This window comes from Stegastes partitus, unplaced genomic scaffold, assembly GCF_000690725.1.
Source record: "Stegastes partitus isolate 25-593 unplaced genomic scaffold, Stegastes_partitus-1.0.2 Scaffold332, whole genome shotgun sequence".
NCBI classification, from domain to species: Eukaryota; Metazoa; Chordata; class Actinopteri; family Pomacentridae; genus Stegastes; species Stegastes partitus.
In genome coordinates this window covers 321,226-332,643 of record NW_007578063.1, presented here as the reverse complement: position 1 = coordinate 332,643, position 11,418 = coordinate 321,226, and the positions used below count along the sequence as shown (strand labels likewise).

At 39.7% G+C, this 11,418-nt stretch overlaps 2 protein-coding genes across 2 annotated transcripts in view; one reads left to right on the top strand and one right to left on the bottom strand.

Annotated features, from left to right (window-relative positions):
• Positions 1-1,025: 1,025 nt before the first annotated feature.
• On the bottom strand, positions 1,026-6,770 carry armh1 (armadillo like helical domain containing 1). The gene is made up of 11 exons (XM_008283906.1): positions 6,424-6,770; positions 4,967-5,035; positions 4,723-4,889; positions 4,393-4,589; positions 3,903-3,987; positions 3,606-3,719; positions 3,310-3,382; positions 2,328-2,457; positions 1,371-1,448; positions 1,192-1,273; positions 1,026-1,104 (listed from the first exon to the last, which is right to left on the bottom strand). The coding sequence occupies exons 1-11, from the start codon at positions 6,630-6,632 to the stop codon at positions 1,082-1,084; spliced, it is 1,227 nt and encodes a 408-aa protein (XP_008282128.1). The 5' UTR covers positions 6,633-6,770; the 3' UTR covers positions 1,026-1,081.
• A 3,140-nt stretch (positions 6,771-9,910) lies between these two features.
• mpnd (MPN domain containing) overlaps positions 9,911-11,418 on the top strand; it is a 7,094-nt gene continuing 5,586 nt past the window's right edge. Inside the window, exons 1-3 of the mRNA XM_008283905.1 lie at positions 9,911-10,003; positions 10,563-10,765; positions 10,887-11,108. Coding sequence (XP_008282127.1) covers positions 10,000-10,003; positions 10,563-10,765; positions 10,887-11,108 — 429 coding nt within the window. The 5' untranslated portion in view covers positions 9,911-9,999. The remainder of the gene's footprint in view (positions 10,004-10,562; positions 10,766-10,886; positions 11,109-11,418) is intronic.

Here is an 11,418-nt window from a genome sequence, read left to right as displayed (position 1 = left end):
CTAATTACTTAAAATAAGACAATTATCTTTTTTTTTCTGTTGCAGGCTTTTTGAAATTTTATGCTTGAATATACCAATGAGGTATTATTTATCTAAAACTGCCATAATTTGCATTCATTTCCACAACAGATATCTAAACGGCAGACATTCAAGCTTCTAACTTAGTTTGGTCTGTTGACATGTCAGAGCTACAAGCTTTTTAAGAGGGGATTTTGGATATTTTTTCCTCCTTTTTAACCACTTCATCAAAAACAACATCATCAACAACAACAAATCAGCCTTTAAAAATGTTTTGTAAAATGATTATATATATATAAAAAGTCATGATACCACCACAAACCTTCCCCAATTAATTACTGAAATTAAGACAATTATTTTTTGTGCCACAAGTGTTATGAAGTTTTATCAATATCAGATATGTTATTGTCAAACAGAAAATACACTAGCTGGTGCACATTTTGAAAATTTGATGCAAAAACCTGCCATCAGACCGGTAAAAAATAAAACAAAAATTATTAGAAATAAAACAATTACAATATGCATATATAAAAACTATATAAATACACACACACACATATATATACACTTACACACCTGCATACATACACATCCGCACACATTTATTTCACAGTGAAAGTAGTAATAATAATAATAATAATATCTTTATTTATAGAGCACTTTTCATACAGAAATGTAGCACAAAGTGCTTTCCAATTTAAAAACATAAAACAAACAAAAACAAAAACACGCACACATAGTAGCAGTAGTATCTCATTGAAGAGCCATTACTTTGTATAAATGTACTAAAGTGAATTGTAGAAAAATAAACACTCAAATCTGCATTTTGATTTCTTTCCTCTAGTCTGGAAGGAAAATATCCCCAAAATCTCAAAATCGATCAGTGCATGAAAAATGTTTTGCTCTGCCGTGTATTACCTTAATTCCACATATGAACAATGGCAGCCAGCAAAGGTTATGAAATAACATTTTATTAACATAAAAACACAGTATTGACACAACCTTTTTAAAAGAAAAAAAAAAGTTATTCTTCTGCATCAGTGACATGATTTTGCTCTTCTGGTCAAGAGTCAGTATCATCCATCACTGGAAAACACAGAGAAAATTCTCACATCGTGGTTTAGGAACATAAGACAAATGTTTGACCAACCTTTGGATGAAACTGATCCTTACCGTGTGATATGTTGACCTGGTTTGATAGCAGGACTTCTGCTTGTGCTTCATCCATATTCATGTACAAAGTGTCAGCTTTGTCCTGCAGAAACAATGTGATTAGATTTCACTTCCAGCAGATTTCCTACTAAAATCTTAACTAATGTTCTTGTAGCATTCAATGTGTTATGAAAGCTCACCATGAAAGCTGCAAACAGCGAGCTGCCCAGGACTCTCTGCACATGTTCCTCAATGACTGGGAAGGAGCGGACAAAGTGCTGGACAGAGATGAAAACAGACACTAAGTGTTAATGCACTTATGGATGTGAGCGTATGTCTGCAGATACGTGAAGGTTGGAATTTGAGTGATACATAATACATTACAAACAGTAAGTAAGCAAGTTTGATAGGAAAATCTTTAGTCTGTTTTATGCTGTATTGTTAACTTTGCACTTTCTGTTTTTAATTTTACACAAGAGGAAAACAGGACTTTGCACAAACACAAATCAGTGAATTTTTTGCATAGTAAATATGAGCTTTTGTTGGTCCGAATGAGGCATTTTATTGGAAGTATGCATCATCACAAAATCTCAAAGTATATGTTTTTTTTATTACTTATTATGTGTACCAAAAAGTCACAGCATATCGTCTTTAATAACCGAACATACACACATGTATTTGTGGTGGTGTGTGTGTGTACATAATGCATGCACAAACACTCACCAGGCAGCTTATTAGGAATTTATTAGTATATCAAGAAATCTAACAGTATCCACTACAACAACACTGCCATGAATTCTACTTTTTAAGTTTTTGTTGATGCTGTCAGCTGATAATTCACCTTCATATTTATTACTGGTCTTAGTAGAAGTTGGTGGTGTTCTGGACACAAGTGTTCCTAACATATTGCCACCCTGATGTATGTGAATCAAGTGGACCAAACATGAGGAGCACTTTAAAAAATAATGTATTTTAATAAAGAACCACCACCCACTATGATCTCATAGTGATCTCACATAATCACCTTTTGGACAATGTTAGCAAACACTGAAAATGTAGCAGCGTTATTTATTATGGAGTTGTTGTACTGATTTCATTAGATTTGACAGGCGTACTTTGTAAAGTAATAAATAAAGTCTATGAAAGCATGTACGTACCTTCAGGGCTCGGCTGGCTTGTATCTGGGCATCAGCGTGTTCTCTGTTGCCCATCGCATGCAGAAGATGTTGGATCACTCCAAGAGAGAGAAGCTCACGAGAAAGCTCTCGATCTTCTTCTGACAGCAACCTTCAACACATCAGACATCATAAAAATATAGAAATAATGCATGACAACAGCTGAAACTGCCACACACAGGATACATGTATAGAAAGGCCTTATGGCAGAAATAGAAGATAAAAACAACAATAGAATAGAATAGAATAGAATAGAATAGAATAGAATATTGAAGATTAGAATAGAATAGAATAGAATAGAATAGAATAGAATAGAATGCTTTCATTGTCATCATACACAAAGTACAAGGAAATTAAAAGACAATTCCAGTGGTGCAAAATACAAGTATAAAAGACAAATAAGAATATATAAATATATTTACAAAAGGAGACAGTAGGAAGTATATATAGTTTATTCTCCCAGATGGTAAAATATATATATATAAAATAAGTATATATCATCAATAAGAATATATCTGAAATAAAAAAGAAGTCAGAAATAACTATATATGAAACAAATATACATGTACTGACTACATATTAATGAGTCACATACATCTACAAACATACATTCATGTCTCCACATATACATCTACTTATATGCATGCCTCCTTACATGCAAACTGAGCTACAATAAGAGTGAGAATTACGTTAACACGGTATAAAAGTATGTGCAATATAACACGAAAGGAGAATATTGGTGGTGCAGCTAAGCAGAGATGTGAAGTCAGTGAAGGTGTTGGCAGTTGTTTGGAGGTGTGAATCAGTTTCATGGCCTGAGGGTAGAAACAGCCTCTGAGCCTTTAAATCCTACATTTCCGCCTCCTGTACAGTCTGAGAAAGGTCAACACTGAAAGGCAACATACTGGTAACATACAGTAAATATTACACCTTAGAATATTTAACCTATATTTAAAGTTCTTACCGTATCGTTTTAGCTGCAGCAGCTTGTTGCACAAACACAGACAGAGATCCGGACATCTTTATCATCTCAGCCTCTAGAGGACAACAAAACATGCAACAGTTAAATTGACATCTTATTGCCCAAATGATAGCATATTGGGTTTGGACAGGTGGTAAAATCTCGCTACAGAAATTGCACCCTTTTTTCAGACATGGGAAGGTTTTCTCTTGTGACATCCCTCTGCTGTCATGATCCGTCTACAGGAGGTGCTGCAGGAACAGTTTTACTCTGAGCTCGCTGACAAAGAGACCTGTCACCTTCTGTAATCTGGTTCTCTACTTCTTCTTTAATAGGCCTCAGCAGAGCCACAAGTTCTGGGAGCAGCACAGCCTTCACATCGTAACGCTTGAGGTCCAAGATGAGATTAATAGCTGACGGAAAGATAGACGGAGAGAGAACAGTTAATACAGGATGGCAACTTTTCATCCATTTGGCTTGTGGAGTAGTTTGGCATTTTACAGCATAAAAAAACACAAATTTGTCGGATAATGATATTAAGAATAACAATAAAATTTATCAGACACAGTAAATGTTTCATAATCTGCTCTTCTTACCTTCATCCTGGACTTCCAGATGCAGAGATCTGAGCATAGTAAGCAGAGGCTCGACAATGCTGTGATGAGCAGATTTCAGTTTCAACTGTGAGAGAGAATCATTTGATCAAATGTAAAATCACAAATAAACATTAGCTTTGCAGTTCCCTGTCAAGATGAGACTAAGACTGAGGGGTGGCTGTGGCTCAGGTGGTAGCGCGGGTTGTCCACTGATGGCAAGGTTGGCGGTTCGGTCCCCAGTTCCCCCCACATGCCAAAATGTCCTTGGGCAAGACCCTGAACCCCAAATGGCTCCCAATGGCAGATTAGAGCCTTGCATGGCAGCTCTGTCGCCATGTGTGTGTGAATGGATGAATGAGAAACATTGTAAAGCGCTTTGAGTGCCGCAAAGGTAGAAAAGCGCTATATAAGTGCAGACCATTTGCCATTTAAGTTTGAGTGCATGCTCTGAGAAATCACATATTTGCTCATCATATAGTTTTGGCGTCACCTGCAGAGTGTGTAAGGTGTGCAGGACCAGCTGCTGGGCCTTCGGTGAGCCACAAGCCAAGAGGGCGATCAGACTCTTGTAGATTTGGTCTTGATATTTGGGGTTTCCATGAGACAAGGAGTCCAAGAGGGCCAACGCTGTCTCCTGGCATTCATCTGTGTTCGATGTGGCGAAACACTCTGCTGTGACTTTGACACCTGCAGGAATACAGAATGCAGAACAAATACTGTGCAAAAGGAAAGAGGGAAAAACAAGAACCTGTATCTATATACCTCGTATGAATGCAGCTAAAACACAGCTTTAATTTCACTGATCGTATGTGAACGTTACCGTGGCTCTCACAGATAATCTCCTTGTATCTGCGACCGGCGCTGGAGACGGTGATCAGAAGACGAAGGGCTTCAGCCTTGTCTTCCTCTTTGCTCTGAGAGTGGCTCACAATGTCTAAAAGAGTCAGAACGCCTCCGTCCTGCGTGAACTCCATCAGGTATTGATCGCTGAGGAAAAGCCAGAAAGGTGGGTCACTGCAAACACTGCTTAACTGCTCAGGAATGCAGTATTTTAGTTTACTCACTAGCTAGAAGCAGATAAGAAAATCCCAATTGCTTTCAGCTGGAGTCCCAAAAATGTCCCAAACATGTATCTGAGCGCTCAGTGAAGGAGTCTCGGCTGATCACACTGTCATCCTAGTGCAGAGAAATAAATTCTCTTCAGGGAAACCCATTATTTTCTTGACATCTTCAGCGATTGCAGTTATCCAACTCACCCCTCACTGATATCCAAGTGTGCATGAGCAGAAATGTCTGGATGTGCTTCATGCTGTCAGAAAGTACAGCTCAGAAACAGAATGTATGAAGAACACTGCATTCACTGTAGTGCTTTAATGTTATTTAAGGCCCTGAAATTTAAACTGCAATGATTAGTGCTCACAAAATAAATCCTGCAGGAACATTGATTTTAACAATTTGAAGACATTAAGAAAGTGTCAGAAAGTAACTAAGTACATTTACTCAAGTACTATACTTCATTTTCTACTTTGTACTTCCACTGTGATACAACCCAAAGGAAAATATTACACTTTTGACTACAATTATTTGACAGGATTAGTTATTTTTAGGATTAAGATTTGACACAATGTATGATATGAAAAGCTTTGAAAATATATAACACATTGTTAAACTCATACTATCGTAAACATCCAGTGTTAATTCCTTTCTGTAATTCAACTTATATGCATTATATTTATCTACTCTTAACTTTTTAATGCTTTTTTCAATGTCATGTGTGTTTACAGTTATGGGTACAAATATCCATCATGTCATATCTGCATATGTAAAAGGTTCACACAATGTATATAAACTTTAATTAGTTTTATTTTCATCTTTATTTTAGTTTTGTGTGTTTTCTTTTGGTTCTCTTGCCTAATTTTCCCCCTTCTGCTAAGGCCTTTTGAGCTACTAGTTAATATCTCCAGTTAGAGATCAATAGTCTATCTTTATCTTTAAAGATCAATAAAGATTTCCAATGTCCTGGGCTTCTGAGGCATGTTTCAGCTCCACCAACTAGTGATTTTTCGACTTCATGCATGGTTTCATTCAACAAAAAAGTTCAATTTTGTCCCCAAAAATCAAAGATTTGGGAGAAAATTTCAAAAACTGAAAACAAATTTGGGAATCACAGCTTTACTTTTCTTCTCTCCTCTCCGAATAACCAACTGAGCTCAGACTAATCTGGTTTCTCTGTATGCTGACAATATAAAGTGAGCAGCTCCAACAGTAACATATGTTAGCATATGCTGCTGCTGTTGCTTCACTATTAACAAACTGATGCTTCTCTATTAATGATGCAATAATGTCCTATATGATAATAAATCAGTCACAGGGACCAAACCAGGACTTTTATCTAAATACTTTAATTACTGCTGGTAGGATTACTTGTTTACTTTGACTTCAGAAGGTTTTTTTTTTATCTCAGGACTTTGACTCGTAGTGAGTATTTCCCCCATGCCAGTACCGGTGACTGTAAGGATACGTGAGTCTCATCCAGGTGCTGAGTCGAGCCAGGAACAGACTGGCCACCTGAGCAAACTCCAGCTCCAGCTCGTAAAACGTCTTCCCGGTGTTTCGGCTCAGAAAGGTGTTCAACATGCGGCTCCGGACCGTCCTGTCGCCGCGGTCCCACTCTCGAAGGAAGCTCAGAACTTTACCGATGTTCGCTTGTTCTTCTTGTGTCGACGTCATGTTTGTTTTCCTGCTTTAACTTAATGTAAGCAACAAAGAAGAACTGCAGACAGACTTCTAGCTGCTATAAGCTAAAGAAATACAATTAATTACTCACTTTGTCCTCAAAAAGTCCTTTTTCTTGATTTGCGTCTTCTTCTACACTTTGTTTACAGTAGCTGGGCAACGGTTGCCTGGCAACGACCTGCAATCTCTGACTCTCAAAGCACGAGGACTTTCTATCTATCTATCTATCTATCTATCTATCTATCTATCTACACTTTGCTGTTGCTCTACAGCTCTTCCCTGTTTTATGAAATCACAGATAACTAGTAAAAATACAGAAAAAGAACATTAATTAACATGTTAACACTAAAAAAATAACTAATTAACAACTTTTGACAGTAAAATTAAACCATTTTTACAATGTTTAAATCAGCAAAAAGTGCAGTTAATTTACGGATCTTTCCTTTTGAAGGGAGGTTTGTGTTCGACATTCATTGATTTAATGCTGGTGATGATGACAGCCAGTCAAAGAGCAAGTCCATCCATCAGAGTGACGTTATCCTCACAACTCAATGAATTTTGGGAATCTCAACAAAAGAGGAGGATGAATGAGGGATCGTCTATAATCTAACATCCACAATAGTCTCACCTTTAACCAGCATGTTATCCAAGAAACGTAAACATGACCAAGCTTGTCCTACAGTTTAACAAGCGCCGTGTCACTGGAAGTTGTTTGAGCTGATTCTGATCATTACTGCTTCTGTGGTTTGTGTATGTTTCCATAATCTGATGGTGAGAGGAGGAAGGTGGTGGCTTACGCTCTTCATTTTTTCTTAAAACTGTCTGATTTATTGTATTCTATTTATCAGGTAAGTGTAGACTCATCAGACAACACTAGTGCAGACATGTATAAAACATTTTTTATCCATTGAGTCATTCAAAACATTAACTCCAAATGATAACCCACGTCAAGAACATAATTAACACTTGCTGCAGGAAGACAGCGCAATTAATGAAACGGATGAGAACATGCGCCTCGGTGTGTCAGCGGTTGTTTCCAGAGGTTATGTTGTGTGATTAAAAGAAAGCATCACTTGTGTGTAATAATACAGAGAGAGAAACAATTAACATTACTCATTAAAAGTCCCAGTGTGTAGCTTGTAAATGATCCTTGTCAAATAGCATAAACTGCAGCAGAGGAAGAAGAATGTGAATCTTTACTTATTGAAATAAGCAGTATCACAATGCAACGGTTACGAGTGAAAGTCCTGGAATATGTTACTGAGGTAGAATAAAAACAGGAATACACAAACCACAGCTTCACAGCGAGTCACTATGTGTCTGTTAATGTGGCTACCTTTACATTTCTGAAAGAATTTGCACCGCTGAGGTACAAGATAAACTTCTGCATCATTACTTCATCTTATTTTATCTCCTTTAGAAAGGCCCTGTGTTGAAATCTTCTTTAAATACCCTTATTATATGCAGTTAGGCTACACAGTTCGTTTTTGTTCTGGGTTCAGGAACAGCCAGCAGTAAAAGAAGTACTCTGATCTTGTACTTGTACGTATTCAACTTTGTCGTTAAGTTAAACTACACAAGTATTAGCATCAAATTATACTTAAAGTTTCAAAAGTTTTGCAGAGGAGTAGAAGTATAAAGAAGCAGAAGATGCTCAAGCAAAAAACAAGTAAATAAAAACTGCACTTTAGTTCAGTAGTTGAGTAAATGTAATTAGTTACTTTACACAATTAGTTAAAGGTTGATTCTGCCAAACTGTTTGGTGGTTTTACTCCCGTATGCAGCCTGTATGTGTATATGTCAAGTAGGCTTTTAGGAATAATGTGAAACATTCCTTTAAAATGTGGACTATAAGTGCATACTTAAGTAAATCCATCCATTATCTATACACCGCTTAATCCTCACTAGGGTCATGGGGGGCTGGAGTCTATCCCAGCTGACTCAGGGTGAAGGCAGGGGACACCCTGGACAGGTCACCAGTCTATCACAGGGCTACACTTGGAGACAGACAACCACTGGTTACCTGTCCAGGGTGTCCCCTGCCTTCACCCTGAGTCAGCTGGGATAGACTCCAGCCCCCCACGACCCTAGTGAGGATTAAGCGGTGTATAGATAATGGATGGATGGAACTGGCTTTTTCTTTACATTCAAAGGTATTTTTAATTTCCAGTCTTAACCATCTGAAAATTTTCAGGCATGTTAAAATAAGGAAGGGGACTTGAAATCCTAAACTCAAGGTGAAGAAAAAAAAAATGTTAATGAGCCAATTTAATTAAGTACCTCAACTTCAATTTAGTTTCAAATAACATGGAAATATGGGTTGAAACTGCAGACAGCATTAAGCTGAAGCAGTTACAAACATCATTGTGCCTATGCAACTTATCAAAATAAGGTTAATCTAAATCTGTAAGTTTGATATAGCTTTATTAGTTTTCTTTTTTATGACCATGCATTTCATTAAGAGTTGGCTCCTTGGATGACTTTGGTGCGTAATGGAGGGTCCATCCCAGACCTCTCCGCCTCTGGCTGTTATTATCTGAAGCCGGGCCTGAGTTGCCACCAGGTGGGGGTAATAAGAGGCTGAGACCGTCGCTCTGCTGGAGGTTTGCTGCCCTCCGCAGGCTGCTTCCCGGTAAATGTGGCTCTCTCTCTTTTTTTTTTTTTTTCGGAGATAAAGAAGGAACATCTCGGTGTAGCGAAGAAAACCCCCACAGTGTATCTCCGCGCAAACGGGGCAAGCTTTACGATTTTCCGCCACACAAATCACCATCCTGCAGCCGCTGGGTTGCGCTTTCCTTCCACGCAGATGCTCCACAATCACCGGGACGCACTTTTAATCTGCGCAAAACAAAAAAAAAAGCCAAATAAAGCGGCCGCTTCACGTGTTACGAAGCGACACTTTTACGCAGATCCCTCGACGCGCCGTTTGTGTTCCAAATCACATTTCACACGTTTGTATCACCTCACACGACCCAAGTGTGGCTTTTTTTTTTTACGCGTGTGTGGTGGTGTTTTTTATTTTAAAAAGAATGGATGAGTGAATTAATGGCAGAAAAAAAAGACCGGCATGGCGCGTCAGAAGAACACAGGGAGAGTGACAAGGACGGGGAGAGGGAGAAAGAAAGGGGAGGGGAGCTGACATTAAAGCAACACAACAAGGAAACTACACTGCGGAGCCACAGACGCCTTCATTTTATGTTTTTGAATAATAGCCGGAGCTAGTGTGGCGAAGTGGTGTCTGTGAACAAACCTGCCCGGATCCGCTCGAGCCCCGGACCGCAGCCTCAAGTGCCCCGAAAACGGAGCCGCTTCGAAGCGAGTTGGATTTTTTTTTTTTTAAAGGCGCTTCGCTTTCAGAGATATGGGTGAGAATAATGAAAAGAGGGCTTCTTCTTTTTTTTTTTTTTTTTTTTAATTGTGAGGGGAAATTAACTGCAAGCAGAAGAGAGAGGAGGGGGGGAAGCAGGCCTCTTCTTTGCGGACAGAGCCTAATGGGAGGTGGAAACAAAGGCCAGCATAGCTTAGCCGTAATTAATGAAATGCCAATTTAGATTATCTTTTGGCTGTTTTGGCCCCCCTTGAGATTCCTTTCACCATGACAGGATTGCTATCATTTTTTTGTAGCACGCTGCTGTAGTAATGAATGATGCTGGCTGCCATTACTGTGGAGCTTTTATTAGGAGAGAGAGAGAGAGAGAGAGGAGGGAAATAAAAAGTCATTATAATTAAAAAAAAAACACATTTACATTGACTTTGCTCCTGATTGGAAACCAGGTGCTTGGATCGTTTTAAAACACTTGAGTGAATGAGGAAGCATTAAACACATGCAGGGGGTTAGTTTTTGTTGTTATTTTTTATTTTTTAACAAAGTATTGCAGCCACTCCAGCAGCCCTGATGTCTGCATGCTTCTGTGACCCCTTCAGGCTCCGAGCCACCCAGCTCTCCACAGGTGGTGGAGGATGGAGGTGAGGAGGACGAGGAGGAGCTGAGCGGAGGCGAGGAGGCAGATCTGAGGTCCAGCTCGGGCCGGGGATCCCTGCTGACCCGGAGGGGCATCACCCTGAGGGTGCTGCTCAAGGACGGCCTGGTGGAGCCCGGCGACGGCGTGCTGGCCATCCACTACCTGGTAATAACAAGCTGAGAGGGCTGGTATTTATTATTTACACCAATGTAGTGTCAGCTGACTCTCATTCAACACAGCCACACTGGTTATACCGTCTCTCTCCTCTCTGGTCCCCCTCGTCCAGGGTAAGAACTTCGTAGGAGACCTGTTGAATGATGGGAAAATCCGCTGGGTGGAGACGGGCCAGATTTTCAACTCCCCCAGCGCCTGGGCGACACACTGTAAGCGTCTGGTGAACCCGGCCAAGAAGTCTGGCTGCGGCTGGGCGTCCGTGCGCTACAGGGGACAGAAGCTGGTCCAGTACAAAACCACCTGGCTGCACAAGTATCAGCCCAGCGCAGACATGGTGAGAGCACGAGTCCGCTTCCCATTCACATCTCTGAGGCCGCCCCAAGCAAAGGATGAGCCGGTCCAAGTGTTTGCTTGAGGCCAAAATGTTCTTCTGAAGCGATTCAGTACCAAGAAAAAGCAGCTGTTTTGGAATGTTGGGACTGGATGATGAAGCCTTTAAATGTTTTAGTAGTTAGTGCGGCTCATACGACAGGACAGTTAGCCTGTTAGTGGAAGTTTGGTTACAGCTGTGATGTTAGAAAGGAAAAGCAAAGAAGAAACAAAATCAGATCTGATTGTGAAAGAAGGATGATGAAATTATTAGG

What these genes read in the sequence shown, in the direction of transcription:
- armh1 (XM_008283906.1), bottom strand. Translation starts at nt 6,632, where the DNA reads ATGACGTCGACACAAGAAGAACAAGCGAACATCGGTAAAGTTCTGAGC. An exon ending in TTCTTATCTGCTTCTAGCTA is followed by an intron (nt 4,890 to 4,966) that starts GTGAGTAAACTA and finishes GCTTTTCCTCAG; the next exon opens with CGATCAATACCTGATGGAGT. An exon ending in CCAGGTCAACATATCACACG is followed by an intron (nt 1,105 to 1,191) that starts GTAAGGATCAGT and finishes TGTGTTTTCCAG; the next exon opens with TGATGGATGATACTGACTCT.